Raw genomic sequence first — 16,083 nt, 5'->3', positions numbered from 1 at the left:
ATGGCGCAGCAGCGCCGTGTCCAGCTGTCCACGCAGCGCCCCGGCAGCACCGTGTGCGTGCTGGGCACCGAGCTGGCCCTGGACGTGTGCGGGTGAGCGCGGGGCACAAATCCGCTTTTCCCCCTTGATCCCATTAAGCAAAGCCCGAAAATAGCGCGCGGTGGGGCGGGGGCGGTGCTGCTGCTCCGGGGGCTTTTCCCAGGGGATGCTGTCCCGGGACGGGGTGAGGGGTGAGGGGTGAGGGGTGGGATTCCCGGTGCCCCTTCCCAGTGTGCATCCCCATTGTCCCTTCCCGCTGTCCATCCCTACTGTCCCTTCCCAGTGTCCATTCCCTCTGTCCATCCCCTCTGTCCATCCCTCTGTCCATCCCAGTGTCCATCCCTCTGTCCATCCCCGCTGTCCATCTCTCCATCCCGCTGTCCATTCCTCTGTCCATTCCCTCTGTCCATCCCCGCTGTCCATCTCTCCATCCCGCTGTCCATTCCTCTGTCCATCCCCTCTGTCCGTCTCTCCATCCCCACTGTCCATCCCTCTGTCCCTCACGGACACTCTGAACATCCCCGCACCAGCCCGACCGCAACATTCCCAGCGGGATTTCACCACTTTTGGGGTGCCACAAGCCCTTTTTTTGGGGTTTTAACGCTGCGCCCCACATCCCGGCGGGATGAGATAAGAAATATTTCCCACCTTCGGGGGCGGGCAGCGAGCGAACCCCCGGCCCGGCTCCGGCTCCCGCTCCGCAGCAGCTCCGGGGTTTTGCTCCCCGCTCCGGCCGGGGCTCGCTGCCCGTCCCCTCGGCTGCCCCGGCCGGGGATTTTCCCGTTCCCGGGCACGGAGCCGCGTTTCCTTCTCCCGGCTCCGCATCCGCTCCGGGCCCGTCGCCCGCGGCCTCCCGAGCGGGGCGGGGCGGGACGGGCTCCGGCCTGCCCGGCGGCGCCCGGGAACGCCGATTTGGGGAGATCCGTGCCCGAACCACCCCCGGGCAGCGCCGGCATCGATGGCATCGCGGCCGGGGCCCGTCCCCGCCGCCCTCGGGAGGCTCGCGCGTTTTACTCCAAGATTTGGGGCGTTTCGGAGCGATTCCTGCCGTTATTTTTGTGGGATTGATTCCCGTTTATTCCCGTTTCCCGTGGTGGGACGGGGCGCGCTTTGCTCCGGGGGTATCCCCGGATTTGGGGCATTTCCGAGCGATTCCTGCCGTTCTTTCCGCGGGATTCATTCCCGCCTATTCCCGTTTATTCCCAGGTGCTCTTTGCACCCGGAATATCCCTGGATTTGGGGTTTTTTTAGGGATTCCTGCCGCGGGGTTGGCGCCGCCGCCTTGCCCCGGGTTCGCAGCCTCGGGCGGGATTTAATCGCTTTAATCGCCTTTGGGGATTTGCGGGAATTGCCTCTTCCAGGAGCGGCTGCCCGCACGTTTTGGGGGATTTGTGCCTATCCAGGGAATCGATGCAATCCCAGGATTTGTTCATACCCAGGGAATCGAAGCAATCCCAGGATTTGTGCCCATCCAGGGAATCGATGCCCTCCCAGCTTGCGGGATTTTTTCCACTGTGAATGATTTTCCCCCGTTTCATCTTGCAGCGCTGGCTGCAGTTGCGTTTTTCAGGATTAATTCCCTTTTTCAGGATTAATTCCCTTTTCCCGGACCTGTTGCTGTTCTGAATTTCAGGGTTGGTTTCTATGAAAGGATTTCTCAGAGTTTCGCATCTCCGCACTCGTTGCCTTCGCCTTTTCCAGCATTATTTGCATTTTCGATGATTTTTTGCTGTTCTAAATCGCAGGATTTTTTCCCCATTGAAGGATTTATCCCAATTTCATATCTCAGCCCTTGCTGAAATGGCATTTTCCAGGAATATTTGAATTTTCCAGGAATATTTGAATTTTCCATGACTCGCTGATATTCCAAACCCCAGGATTCATTTCCCATTGAAGGATTTACCCCCATTCCACATCCCAGCCCTTGCTGAAATTGCATTTCCCAGGGATATTTTCACTTACAGAACTCTTTGATATTTAGAATTCCAGGATTTTTCCCATATTGAAGGATTTAACCAGGATTTCACATCTCAGCACTTGCTGAAATTGCATTTTCCAGGAACACTTGAATTTCCCAGGGCTCATTGACATTCCTAACTCCAGGATTTATTCCCATTGATGTTTTTACCCCAATTCCACAAGGCAGGACCTGTTGAAATCACATTTTTTGGGATTTGTTGCATTTTGCACCACCAGTTGCAATTCCAAATTGCAGGGATTTTTTCACATTGAAGGTTTTATCCTAATTCCACATCCCAGCCCTTGCTGAGGTGGCATTTTCCAGGAATATTTGAATTTTCTGGGAATATTTGAATTTTCCATGACTCGCTGATATTCCAAACCCTGGGATTTGTTCCCATTTGAAGATTTCACCTAAATTCCACATCCCAGCCCTTGCTGAGGTTGCATTTTCCAGGAATATTTGAATTTTCTGGGAATGTTTGAATTTCCCATGACTCGCTGATATTCCAAATCCCAGCATTTGTTCTCTTTTGAAGGTTTCACCCCAATTCCACATCCCAGCCCTGGCTGAGGTTGCATTTTCCAGGAATATTTGAATTTTCCGGGATTATTTGAATTTTCTATGACTTGCTGATATTCCAAACCCCAGGATTCATTCCCCATTGAAGGATTTACTCCCATTCCACATCCCAGTCCTTGCTGAAATTGCATTTCCCAGGAATATTTAAATTTTCCATGACTCGCTGATATTCCAAACCCCAGGATTTGTTCCCATTTGAAGATTTCACCCCAATTCCACATCCCAGCCCTTGCTGAGGTTTCATTTTCCAGGAATATTTGAATTTTCTGGAAAAATTCGATTTTCCCATGACCCCCTGATATTCCAACCCCAGGATTTGTTCCCTATGGAAAGTTTCGCCCCAATTCCACACCCCAGCCCTTGCTGAGGTGGCGTTTCCCAGGAATATTTGATTTTTCCAGGAATACTTGAATTCTCCAGGAATATTTGAATCTTCCAGGAATGTTTGAATTTCCCATGACTCGCTGATATTCCAAACCCCAGGATTTCTTCCCTTTGGAAAGTTTCACCCCAGTTCCACACCCCAGTCCTTACTGAGGTGGAGTTTCCCAGGAATATTTGAATTTTCTGGGAATACTTAAATCTTCCATGAATGTTTGACTTTCCCATGACTTGCTGATATTCCAACCCCAGAGTTTCTTCCCTTTGGAAAGTTTCACCCCAATTCCACATCCCAGCCCTTGCAGAGGTGGCGTTTCCCAGGAATATTTGAATTTTCCAGAAATACTTGAATTTTCCAGGAATACTTGAATTTTCTGGGAATATTTGAATCTTCCATGAATGTTTGAATTTCCCATGACTCCCTGATATTCCAACCCCAGCATTTGTTCCCTATGGAAAGTTTCCCCCCAGTTCCACACCCCAGCCCTTGCCGAGGCGGCGTTTCCCGGGAATATTTGAATTCAGCCCCGCTCCCGGCGGCATTCCCGTGTCCTGACCCCGTTCCCCGCTCCCCGCTCCCCGTTCCAGCTCGGCCCCGTTCAGCCCCGCTCCCGGCGGCATTCCCGTGTCCTGACCCCTCTCCCCGTTCCCCGTTCCCCGTTCCAGTTTGGCCCCGTTCAGCCCCGCTCCCGGCGGCATTCCCGTGTCCTGACCCCGTTCCCCGTTCCCCATTCCAGCTCAGCCCCGTTCAGCCCCGCTCCCGGCGGCATTCCCGTGTCCTGACCCCTCTCCCCGTTCCCCGTTCCAGCTCGGCCCCGTTCAGCCCTGCTCCCGGCGGCATTCCCGTGTCCTGACCCTGCTCCCCATTCCCCGTTCCCCGTTCCAGCTCGCCCCGTTCAGCCCCGTTCCTGGTGGCATTCCCGTGTCCTGACCCCGCTCCCCGTTCCCTGTTCCCTGTTCCCTGTTCCCTGTTCCCTGTTCCAGCTCGGCCCCGTTCAGCCCCGCTCCCGGCGGCATTCCCGTGTCCTGACCCCGTTCCCTGTTCCCCGCTCCCCGTTCCAGCTCGGCCCCGTTCAGCCCCTCTCCCAGCAGCATTCCCGTATCCTGACCCCGTTCCCCGTTCCCCGTTCCCGTTCCAGCTCGGCCCCGCTCGGTGCCGCCTCGTTCCAGGCCCAGGCCTCCCCGGGGGTGAAGCTGTGGGTGCTGCACGAGGCCCGGAGCGTGAAGCTGCCCTCGAGCGTCGGCCGCTGGCCCCTGGGCGCGCGCCCCGAGCTGCTGCTGGCCATGGAGCAGCCCAGCAAGGACGTGGGCGACGAGAAGGTGCCGGGGGATCCGCTTGGTGCCGGGATCGGGGACGGGATTCCCGCTGGGTCCTGGGATCCTGATGGGTGTGGGGATTCCCGCTGGATTCTATAATTCCTGATGGGTGTTGGGATTCCCACTGGATCCCGCTGGGTGTTGGGATTCCCGCTGGATCCTGCTGGGTGTTGGGATTCCAACTGGATCCTGCTGGGTGTTGGGATTCCAACTGGATCCCTCTGGGTGTTGGGATTCCAACTGGATCCCGCTGGGTGTTGGGATTCCAACTGGATCCTGCTGGGTGTTGGGATTCCAACTGGATCCTGGGATCCTGCTGGGTGTTGGGATTACCACTGGATCCTGTAATTCCTGCTGGGTGTTGGGATTCCTGCTGGATCCTGCTGGGTGTTGGGATTCCTGCTGGATCCTGCTGGGTGTTGGGATTCCTGCTGGATCCTGCTGGGTGTTGGGATTCCTGCTGGATCCTGCTGGGTGTTGGGATTCCCGACAGATCCCGGGATCCTGCTGGGTGTTGGGATTCCCGCTGGATCCTGCTGGGTGTTGGGATTCTGTCCAGATCCTGGGATCCTTCTAGGCATTGGGATTCCTGCTGGATCCCAGGATTCCTGCTGGGTGTTGGGATGCCCGCTGGATCCCAGGATCCTGCTGGGTGTGGGGATTCCTGCTGGGTCCCAGGATTCCTGCTGGGTGTTGGGATTCCCGCTGGATCCTACTGGGTGTTGGGATTCCTGCTGGATCTTGGGATCCTGCTGGGGGCTGGGATTCCCATGGGGTGTTGGGATCTCCTCTGGGTCCCGGGATCCCACCTGATCCTGCAGTAGGGGCTGGGATCCTCACTGGGTGTTGGGATGGGTGATGGGATTCCCACTGGATCCTGGGATTTCTGCTGGGTGTTGGGAGTCCTGAGGATCGCAGGATTCCTGCTGGATCCCAGGATTCCCACTGGATCCTGGGATTCCTGCTGGGTGCTGGGATGGGCACTGGGATTCCCAAGGATCCCGGGGTCTGGCTCGGTGCCAGCCCCGCTCCTCCTTGCAGGTCAGGATTTCCTATTTCCGTGAGGATGGCGCCGTTCCCGTGGGCCGGGCCCTGCTCTACCTCACCTGCGTGGGTAAGGGGGGACGGCCCCAACCCCATTCCCAACCCCATTCCCAACCCCCATTCCTCGAACCCCCATTCCCAAACCCCATTCCCAAACCCCCATTCCCGAACCCCAATTCCACTACCACCATTCCTGAATCCCCGTTCCCAACCCCCATTCCCAATCCCCATTCCCCAATCCCCCATTCCCAACCCCCATTCCCAACCTCCATTCCCCAAACCCCCGTTCCCAATCCCCCATTCCCCAACCCCCATTCCCAAATCCCCATTCCCAATCCCCCATTTTCCAAACCCCCATTCCCAACCCCCATTCCCCAATCCCCCATTCCCCAAACCCCATTCCTGAACCCCAATTCCACTACCACCATTCCTGAATCTCCATTTCCCAACCCCCCATTCTCCACCCCCCATTTCCCAACCCCCTTCCCAAACCCCCATTCCCAGGATTTCCCCTTCCCAAACCCCCATTCCTGGGATTTCCCCTTCCCAAACCCCCATTCAGGGATTTCCCCTTCCCGGACCCCCATTCCCGGGATTTCCCCTTCCCGAACCCCCATTCCCGGGATTTCCCCCTTTCCCACCTCATCCCTGTCCCACAGAGGTGTCACTGGACGCTGACGTCACCCGCAGCGGGGCCGTGAGCCGGACACTGCTGGACAAGGTATCCAGAGGGGCTGGGAGCGCTGCGGGATTGGGAATTCCCGTCTGAACCCCAGATCCCAATGGGACTGGGAATTCCTGGATGAGCCCCCAGGCCCTGATTGGATTGGGAATTCCTGGATGAGCCCCCAGATCCCAGTGGGACTGGGAATTCCTGAATGAGCCCCAGAACCCAATGGGACTGGGAATTCCTGGATGAGCCCCAGACCCGGATGGGATTGGAAATTCCTGGATGAGCCAAGATCCCGATGGGATTGGGAATTCCTGGATGAGGCCCAGATCCCAATGGGATTGGGAATACCGAGTTGACCCCTAGATCCCAATGGGATTGGGAATTCCTGGATGAGGCCCAGATCCCATTGGGATTGGGAATTCCTGGATGAGCCCCCGACCCTGATGGGATTGGGAATTCCTGGATGAGCCCCAGACCCTGATGGGATTGGGAATTCCTGGATGAGCCCCTAGGCCCTGACAGAATTGGGAATTAGTGGATGAGCCTCAAACCCCTATGGGACTGGGAATTCCTGAATGAGCCCCAGACCCTGATGGGATTGGGAATTCCTGGATGAGCCCCCAGGTCCTGACAGAATTGAGAATTCATGGATGAGCCTCAAACTCCTATGGGACTGGGAATTCCTGGATGAGCCCCAGACCACAATGGGATTGGGAATTCCTGGTTGAGCCCCAGATCCCGATGGGATTGGGAATTCCTGGATGAGCCGAGATCCCGATGGGATTGGGAATACCCAGCTGACCCCTAGATCCCAATGGGATTGGGAATTCCTGGATGAGCCCCAGACCACAATGGGATTGGGAATTCCTGGATGAGCCCCCAGGCCACGATGGGATTGGGAATTCCTGGATGAGCCCCCAGGCCACGATGGGATTGGGAATTCCCGGCTGACCCCGGAATTCCCGTCTGACCCCGCTGGTGTCCCCAGGCCAGCTGGACGTGGGGCCCCGAGGGTCACGGCGCCGTGCTCCTCGTCAACTGCGACCGCGACGACCCCGGCGCCGAGGGCCTGGACAACGAGGACAGCGCCGTGCGCTCCTACAACGGTCCCGACAGCCCCCGAATCCCGCTCTTCCCTCCCCTTTCCCACTTTTCCCTCCCTTTTCCCTTAATTTTCCCCACTTTCTCCTCAACTTTCCTTTCCTAATGTGGCCCAGAGCCCAGATTTTCCCACTTTCCCCTCAATTTCCCCTTTCTTCCAAAGCCCGGCTGTTTTTCCCACTTTCCCCTCAATTTTCACCTCCTACCACAGCCCAGGACCCCCATTCCCTCACTTTCCCCTCAATTTTCTCCCATTTCTCCCCCACTTTTCTCCCTTTTCCCTCAGTTTTCCCCTTTCCCTTCAGTTTCCCCCTTTTCCCTAGTTTCCCTCTTTTCCCCAGGTTTTCCCCTTTTCCTCCAATTTTCCCCTTTTCCCTCAGTTTTCCCCTTTCCCCTCAGTTTTTCCCTTTTCCCTCAGTTTTCCACTTTTCCCTGGGTTTCCCCCTTTCCCCCCAATTTTCCCCTTTTTCCCTCAGTTTTCCCCTTTTCCTCCAATTTTGCCCCTTTTCCCTCAGTTTTCCACTTTTCCCCAGGTTTCCCCTTTTCCCTGAGTTTCCCCCTTTTCCCCTGGTTTTCCCCTTTCCCCTCAGTTCCCCCTTTCCCCCAATTTCCCCCTTTTCCCTCAGTTTCTCCCTTTTCCTTCAGTTTTCCCCTTTTCCCTCAATTTTCCCCTTTTCCCTCAGTTTTTCCCTTTTCCCCCAATTTTCCCCTTTTCCCTCAGTTTCCTCCTTTTCTTTCAGTTTTCCCCTTTTCCCTCGGTTTCCCTCTTCTCCCTCAGTTTTCCCCAGGTTTTCCCCTTTTCCCTGGTTTCCCCCTTTTCCCCCCAATTTCCCCTTTTCCCTCAGTTTTCCCCTTTTCCCTGGGTTTCCCCTTTTCCCCAGGTCTCCCCAGGTTTTCCGCAGGTTTTCCCCTTTTCCCCAGGTTTTCCCCCAGTTTCCCCCGGTTTCCCCCTTTTTTCCCCCTTTTCCCTGAGCCGTGCCCGCTCCCCAGACCTGCAGGACATGGCGCAGTTGGTGCTGAGGACGCGCGGGCCCCGCGCCACCTTCGCCGGGCACCGCCTGCTGCTGCACCTGGACTGCGGCGCCGCCGGCAGGATCCGCGTCTTCTACGGGGGCAGTGAGCGCCGGCTTTGGGGTTTGGAGGGATTGGGGGGATTTTGGGGGGATTTGGGGGGATATTGGGGGCACAGAGCCCCCGGCTCGCTGGGATCAACCCCAAATCCTTTCGCTGCTTCTCCGACACCCCGGGAGAGCCCCAGACCCCGAGGGTTTGGGAATTCCTGGATGAGCCCCAGGCCCTGATGGGATTGGGGATTCCCAGCTGAGCCCCTGATCCCGATGGGATTGGGAATTCCCAGCTGAGCCCCAGGCCCTGATGGGATTGGGGATTCCCAGCTGAGCCCCCGATCCCGATGGGATTGGGAATTCCTCTCCAACCCCCAGACCCCAATGGGATTGAGAATTCTTCTCCGACCCTAAGACCCCGATGGGATTGGGGATTCCTGCATGAGCCTCCAGGCCCTGATGGGATTGGGAATTCCCAGCTGAGCCCCAGCCCCTGATGGGATTGGAGATTCCTGGATGAGCCCCCAGACCCCAATGGGATTGGGAATTCCCAGCTGAGCCCCAGATCCCGATAGGATTGGGAATTCCTCTCCGACCCCCAGACCCCGATGGGATTGGGAATTCCCAGCTGAGCCCCAGACTGCAATGGGATTGGGAATTCTCAGCTGAGCCCCAGACCCCAATGGGATTGGGAATTCCCAGCTGAGCCCCAGACCACGATGGGATTGGGGATTCCTGGATGAGCCCCCAGACCCCGATGGGATTGGGAATTCCCAGCTGAGGCCCCGATCCTGATGGGATTGGGAATTCCTCTTGGACCCCAGACCCCAATGGGATTGGGAATTCCCAGCTGAGCCCCAGCTCCCGATGGAGTTGAGAATTCCCAGCTGAGCCCCCAATCTCGATGGGACTGGGAATTCTCAGCTGAGTCCCAGACCCTGATGGGATTTGGAATTCCCAGCTGAGCCCCAGATCCCAATGGGACTGGGAATTCCTCTCCAACCCCCAGACCTTGATGGGATTGGGAATTCCCAGCTGAGTCCCAGACCCCGATGGGATTGGGGATTCCTCTCTGACCCCCAGACCCCAATGGGATTGGGAATTCCTGGATGAGCCCCCAATTTTGATGGGATTGGGAATTCCCAGCTGACCCCCAGACCCTGATGGGAGCTGGTCCGGGCGGGGTTTGCTCCCCGCGGGGTTTGGGGCAGCTTTAGGGACCAAGGGGGAATGCTGCAGGAACGGGGCTGGGGTTTGGGGTTTGGGGTGTGAGGTGCCGGTGCCCCGCAGACAGCGCGGAGCCGGAGATGTTCCAGCCGGTCCTGGGGGGCTCCAGGCTGTCCTACACCGTGCGGCCGAGCCGGCACCACCACGAGAGCGTCTTCTACGTGGAGGGGCTGGCCTTCCCCGACGTGGACTTCCCGGGCCTCGTGTCCCTGCACGTCACCCTGCTGGAGAGCCCTGAAAAGGTCTGGCCGGGGGGCACCGGGGGTGGGACAGCAGGGACAGATCCCAAACTCCATCCTGCCATGCCTGAGGGGGTGGGACAGCGGGGACAGACCCCAAACTCCGTCCCTGCCATTGCAGGGTGGGCTGCGATAGTGGGGACTGATCCCAAACTCCATCCCTGCCATACCTGAGGGGGTTGGAATGCGGGGACAGATCCCAAACTCCATCCCTGCCATGCCTGAGGGGGTGGGACAGCAGGGACAGATCCCAAACTTCACCCCTGCCATCCCAGAGGGAGTTGGACAGCAGGGTCAGATCCCAAACTCCATCCCTGCCACCCCAGGGGGGGCTGGGACAGTGAAGACTGATCCCAAACTCCATCCTGCCATCCCAGAGCGGGTGGGACAGCAGGGACAGATCCCAAATTCCGTCCCTGCCATCCCAGGGTGGGCTGGGACAGTGGGGATAGATCCCAAACTCCATCCCTGCCATCCCAGAACCCCCCTTTTCCCCTCAATTTTCCCTTTCTACCACCACCCAGAACTCCCATTCTCCTACTTTTCCTTCCTGGGGGGCTGGGACAGCGGGGACTGATCCCAAACTCCATCCCTGCCATCCCAGGGGGAGTTGGACAGCAGGGGCAGATCCCAAACTCCATCCCCACCATCCTGGGGGCATTGGGACAGCGAGGACAGATCCCAAACTCCATCCCCGCCATCCCAGGGTGGGTTGGGACAGGGAGGGCAGATCCCAAACTCCATCCCTGCCATCCCAGGGTGGGTTGGGACAGGGAGGGCAGATCCCAAACTCCATCCCCGCCACCCCAGGGCCTCCTGGAGGCGCCGATCTTCACGGACTCCGTGGTGTTCCGCGTGGCTCCCTGGATCATGACGCCCAACACGGCGGCGCCGCTCGAGGTCTTTGTCTGCAGGTGGGTGGGTGCTGCTGGGAGCTCCCCGCCGCACGCCGCCGGATCCGCTCCCAAATCCCGATTTCCCCGATTTTCCCGATGTTTTTTCCCCCCAGCGTGGAGAAGAACGAGGAGTTTGTGGCGGCCGTGGGCGCGCTGGCCGAGCGGGCGCAGTGCCCGCTGACCGTGTGCCCGCCGCAGCAGAACCGCCAGGACCGCTGGATCCAGGTGGGAGCGGGGCACGCCCGGCCCCTCCTCGCCGCAGCGGCGCTGGGAGGGGCGGTCCCGAAATTCTCCATCCCTCCTCCAGGATGAGATGGAGTTCGGATACATCCAAGCCCCCCACAAGACCCTGCCCGTGGTTTTTGACTCACCCCGGGACCTCGGCCTGAAGGATTTTCCTGTCAGGAGCATCCTGGTATCCAGCCCCTTCCTCCTGCCTTGCCCAGCTTGGCAACCCCTAAAAACTGGGATAAATCCCTTAAAAAACTGGGATCAATCCCTTTAAAAACTGGGATCAATGCCCTAAAAACTGGGATAAATCCCTTTAAAAACTGGGATCAATCCCTTCAAAAACTGGGATCAATCCCTTCAAAAACTGGGATGAATCCCTTTAAAAACTGGGATAAACCCCCTAAAAACTGGGATTAATCCCTTTAAAAACTGGGACAAATCCCTTTAAAAACTGGGATCAATCCCTTTAAAAACTGGGATCAATCCCTTCAAAAACTGGGATCAATCCCTTTAGAAACTGGGATAAAACCCCTAAAAACTGGGATAAATCCCTTTAAAAACTGGGACAAATCCCTTTAAAAACTGGGATCAATCCCTTTAAAAACTGGGATAGATCCCTAAACACTGGGATCAATGCCTTTAAAAACTGGGATCAATCCCCTAAAAACTGGGATGAATCCCCTAAAAACTGGGATCAATCCCTTCAAAAACTGGGACAAATCCCCTAAAAACTGGGATAAATCCCTTAAAAACTGGGATAAACCCCCTAAAAACTGGGATAAACCCCCTAAAAACTGGGATAAATCCCCTAAAAACTGGGATCAATCCCTTCAAAAACTGGGATGAATCCCCTAAAAACTGGGATCAATCCCTTCAAAAACCGGGATAAATCCCCTAAAAACTGGGATCAATCATTTCAAAAACTGGGATAAATCCTCTAAAAACTGGGATCAATCCCTTTAAAAACTGGGATAAATCCCTTAAAAACTCGGATAAATCCCCTAAAAACTGGGATCAATCCCTTTATCTCCTGCATTTTTGGGGTGGGATGCTCCAGCACACAGGATTTGGCACTGACAGCTCCATTTTTTTTAACCATTTCCCCCCATTTTCCCACCGCCCAGGGCCCCGATTTTGGCTACGTGGCCCGGCCGGCTCCAGAGGGCTCTTCCAGCCTGGATTCCTTCGGCAATTTGGAGGTCAGCCCGCCCGTGACGGTGCAGGGCAAGGAGTACCCGCTGGGGCGCATCCTGATCGGCAGCAGCTTCCCCAGGTGAGCCGGCAGCAGGACAATCCCCAATCCCCGGAATTCCCGGCCCCGGCCGGGATCAGATCCGAGCTCCTGGCCCAACCCGCGGCGCTCGGCAGGGCGGGCGGCCGCAGGATGGCCAAGGCCGTGCGGGATTTCCTGGTGGCCCAGAAGGTGCAGGCGCCCGTGGAGCTCTTCTCGGACTGGCTCAGCGTCGGGCACGTCGACGAGTTCCTGAGCTTCGTGCCCGCGCCCGACCGCAAGGTAACGATCCCGGGAGTGGGGAAAAAGTGGGGTGGGACCCTCGGAGCCTTCCCCGATCTCCTCCTCCTCCTCCTCGCCCGCAGGGATTCCGGCTGCTCCTGGCCAGCCCCAGCGCCTGCTACCAGCTGCTGAAGGAGAAGCAGGAGGAGGGGTTTGGCGAGGCCGTGATGTTCCAGGGTAGGGCAGGGTGGGCAAGGGGGATCCAGGGGTTTGTTTCCCTTTTTTCCTGAAAAATGTGATGGGGGAGGTGGATGGACCCTGATGGATGATGGACCCTGAAAGCCAGCTGGGAAGTGGGGGCAGAATGGAGGAGAATTGAATAATCAATTAATTAATTAATTAATAAAAGCTGCAAGGGTTGGACTGCTGGGTTGGGATGGAGCTCCAGGTGGCCGAGCTGGGGCAGAATTCCAGCCTGGCTCCCTCTGGGCAGGGCTGGACAGGGTGCTCAAGCCAACCATAAACGAGATCCTGGCGGACGAGGAGCTCCGCAAGTTCAATGACTACGCCCAGGTGAGGACGGGGAGCGGGAGGCTCCCACCCATCGCTCCCTCCGTGTCCTTTCGTCCCCCCATCCCTCCTTCCTCCCTTCCATCCCTCCACCCATCCTCCACCACCTCCCTCCTCTCCATCCATCTCCCCACCGCTCTGTCCCTCCTTCTGTCTGTTCTTCCCTCTGTCCAATCTTCCATCTCTCCCTCCATCCATGGATCCCTCCCTCCATCATCCATCCATCCATCCATCCTCCATCCATCCATCCATCCATCCATCCATCCATCCATCCATCCATCCATCATCCATCCATCATCCATCCATCCATCCATCCATCCATCCATCCATCATCCATCCATCCATCCATCCATCCATCCATCCATCCATCCATCTCTCTGCCCACCCTTCTGTCCATCCCTCCCTCCAGCCGCCTGCCCATCCTGACGTCCATCCCTCTGTCCCTCCCTTTGTCCCTCCATCTCCCCATTCCTCTCTCCCCATCCCATTATCCATCCCCTTGTCCCTCCATCCCTTTTCCCCCGCTTTGTCCCATCCTTTGTCCATCCTTCTGTCCCTCCATCCCTCCCTGGTGGCTCCCAGAGCTGCATCAGCTGGAACCGGGACATCCTGAAGCGCTCGCTGGGCCTGGCCGAGCCGGACATCCTGGACATCCCGCAGCTCTTCCAGGGAAACGACGCCTCGCAGGCCGACGCCTTCTTCCCAGACATGGTAGGGGCACCTCCCCCGGGTGGGATCGGGATGTTCCCTGATGGGATTGGGATTTCCTGGGCCAGGATGGGGCTGGGATCGGGATCGGGATGTTCCCTGATGGGATCGGGATTTCCTGGGCCAGGAGGGGGCTGGGATCGGGATGTTCCTTGATGGGATCGGGGTTGCCCTGGGGCAGGATGGGGCTGGGATCGGGATGTTCCCTGATGGGATTGGGATGTTCCCTAGGCCAGAATGGGGCTGGGATGCTCCCTGGGGTGGGATCGGGATCGGGATGTTCCCTGATGGGATCGGGGTTTCCCTGGGCCAGGATGGGGCTGGGATGCTCCCTGGGGTGGGATTGGGATCGGGATGTTCCCTGATGGGATCGGGATTTCCTGGGCCAGGATGGGGCTGGGATCGGGATCGGGATGTCCCCTGATGGGATCGGGGTCTCCCTGGGCCAGGATGGGGCTGGGATCGGGATGTTCCCTGATGGGATCGGGGTTTCCCTGGGCCAGGATGGGGCTGGGATGCTCCCCAGGATGGGGCTGGGATGTCCCTGGAGTGGGATCGGGATGTTCCCTGATGGGATCGGGGTTTCCCTGGGCCAGGATGGTGTTGGGATGCTCCCCAGGGTGGCATCAGGATCGGGATTGGGATGTTCCCTGATGGGATCGGGGATTCCCTGGGCCAGGATGGGGCTGGGATGCTCCCCAGGATGGGATTGGGATGCTCTCTGGAGTGGGATCAGGATGTTCCCTGATGGGATCGGGGTTTCCCTAGGCCAGGATGGGGCTGGGATGCTCCCCAGGGTGGGATCGGGATCGGGATGTTCCCTGATGGGATTGGAGCTTCCCTGGGCCAGGATGGGGCTGGGATGCTCCCCAGGATGGGATCGGGATGTTCCCTGATGGGATTGGAGCTTCCCTGGGCCAGGATGGGGCTGGGATCAGGATCGGGATGTTCCCTGATGGGGTTGGGGTTTCCCTGGGCCAGGATGGGGCTGGGATGCTCCCTGGGGTGGGATCGGGATCGGGATGTTCCCTGATGGGATCGGGGTTTCCCTGGGCCAGGATGGGGCTGGGATGCTCCCCAGGGTGGGATCGGGATGTTCCCTGATGGGATCGGGGTTTCCCTGGGCCAGGATGGGGCTGGGATGCTCCCCAGGATGGGATCGGGATGTTCCCTGATGGGATCGGGGTTTCCCTGGGCCAGGATGGGGCTGGGATGCTCCCCAGGGTGGGATCGGGGCCAGGATCGGGGCTGGCGTGTTTCCTAATGGGATCAGGGTTGGGGCTGGGATGTTCCCTGATGGGATCGAGGTTTCACCAGGGTGGGATCAGGGCTGGGATGTCCCGATGGAATCAGAGCTGGGGTGTCCCTGGGGTGGGATGGGGGCTGGGATATTCCCTGGGCCAGGATGCTCCCTAGGGTGCAATGGGGGCCGGGATGTGCCCTGATGGGATCGGAGCTGGGATGTGTCCTGGCCAGGATGAGGCTGGGATGCTCCCTGGGGTGGGATCGGGATCGGGATGTCCCTGGGCTGGGATGTGCCTTGATGGGATCAGGATGTGCCCTTATGGGATTGGGATGTGCCCTGATGGGATTGGGGCTGGGATGTGCTGTGCTGGGATTGGGATGTCCCGGGTCCAGGATGTGCCCTGCTGGGATTGGGATGTCCCTGGGGCAGGATGTGCCCTGATGGGATTGGGATGTGCCCTGCTGGGATTGGGATGTGCCCTGCTGGGATTGGGATGTCCCTGGGGCAGGATGTGCCCTGATGGGATTGGGATGTGCCCTGCTGGGATTGGGATGTGCCCTGATGGGATGGGGGTCCCTGGGCTGGAATGTGCCCTGCTGGGATTGGGATGTGCCCTGATGGGATTGGGGCCGGGATGTGCCCCGATGGGATGGGGATGTCCCAGGCTGGGGTGTGACCTGCTGGGATGGGGATGTCCCCGGGCCGGGATGGGGACGTCCCCGGGATCGCTCCCTGCCGGACTCCCGGTGCCGCTGCAGGTGAACATGCTGGTGCTGGGCCGGCACCTGGGCATCCCCAAGCCCTTCGGGCCCGTGGTGGGCGGGCGCTGCTGCCTGGAGCAGCGGGTGCGGGAGCTGCTGGAGCCGCTGGGCCTCTCCTGCACCTTCATCGACGACTTCTTCTCCTACCACGTCCTGTCGGGGGACGTGCACTGCGGCACCAACGTGCGCCGCAAGCCCTTCGCCTTCAAGTGGTGGCACGTGGTGCCCTGAGGCGGCTCCGTGTCCCCTCCGTGTCCCCTCCGTGTCCCCGCCCTGTCCCTGCCAAGTGCCTTCGGCGGTGGAAATAAATCCAGGCTGCGGCCTCTCCCGGCACTGGGAGAACGCTGGACTGGTGAAACTGGTGGGGAATGGGGTGGGGCTCTGGAACTGCGGTCCCGTGCTTAAATTCACATGGGATCAGGGAATTAGGGAATCATGGGATCAGGGAAACGCGGATTTATGGAATCTTGGGACCTTCAAGCTCATCCAGTCCCAGGGGCGGGGACACCTCCCACTGTCCCAGGCGGCTCCAAGCCCCATGTCCAGCCTGGGCATGTCCAGGGATCCAGGGGCAGCCAGAGCTGCTCTGGG

General features: G+C 58.5%; 1 protein-coding gene across 1 annotated transcript; it reads left to right on the top strand.

Moving 5' to 3' along the window:
• On the top strand, positions 1-15,733 carry LOC311162023 (protein-arginine deiminase type-3-like; the record flags this gene model as incomplete). Its single annotated transcript, XM_084220126.1, has 16 exons — positions 1-92; positions 4,102-4,282; positions 5,321-5,393; positions 5,983-6,044; positions 6,985-7,102; positions 8,088-8,213; positions 9,452-9,630; positions 10,438-10,541; positions 10,637-10,748; positions 10,831-10,938; positions 11,879-12,027; positions 12,123-12,267; positions 12,351-12,444; positions 12,701-12,780; positions 13,360-13,488; positions 15,490-15,733. The coding sequence occupies 16 exons, from the start codon at positions 1-3 to the stop codon at positions 15,721-15,723; spliced, it is 1,986 nt and encodes a 661-aa protein (XP_084076252.1). The 3' UTR covers positions 15,724-15,733.
• Between the last annotated feature and the right edge of the window lie 350 nt (positions 15,734-16,083).

This window comes from Fringilla coelebs, assembly GCF_963513975.1.
Source record: "Fringilla coelebs genome assembly, chromosome: 22".
Lineage (NCBI taxonomy): Eukaryota > Metazoa > Chordata > Aves > Passeriformes > Fringillidae > Fringilla > Fringilla coelebs.
The sequence above is the reverse complement of the archived record's forward strand: the minus strand, read 5'-3'. Positions and strand labels throughout refer to the sequence as shown.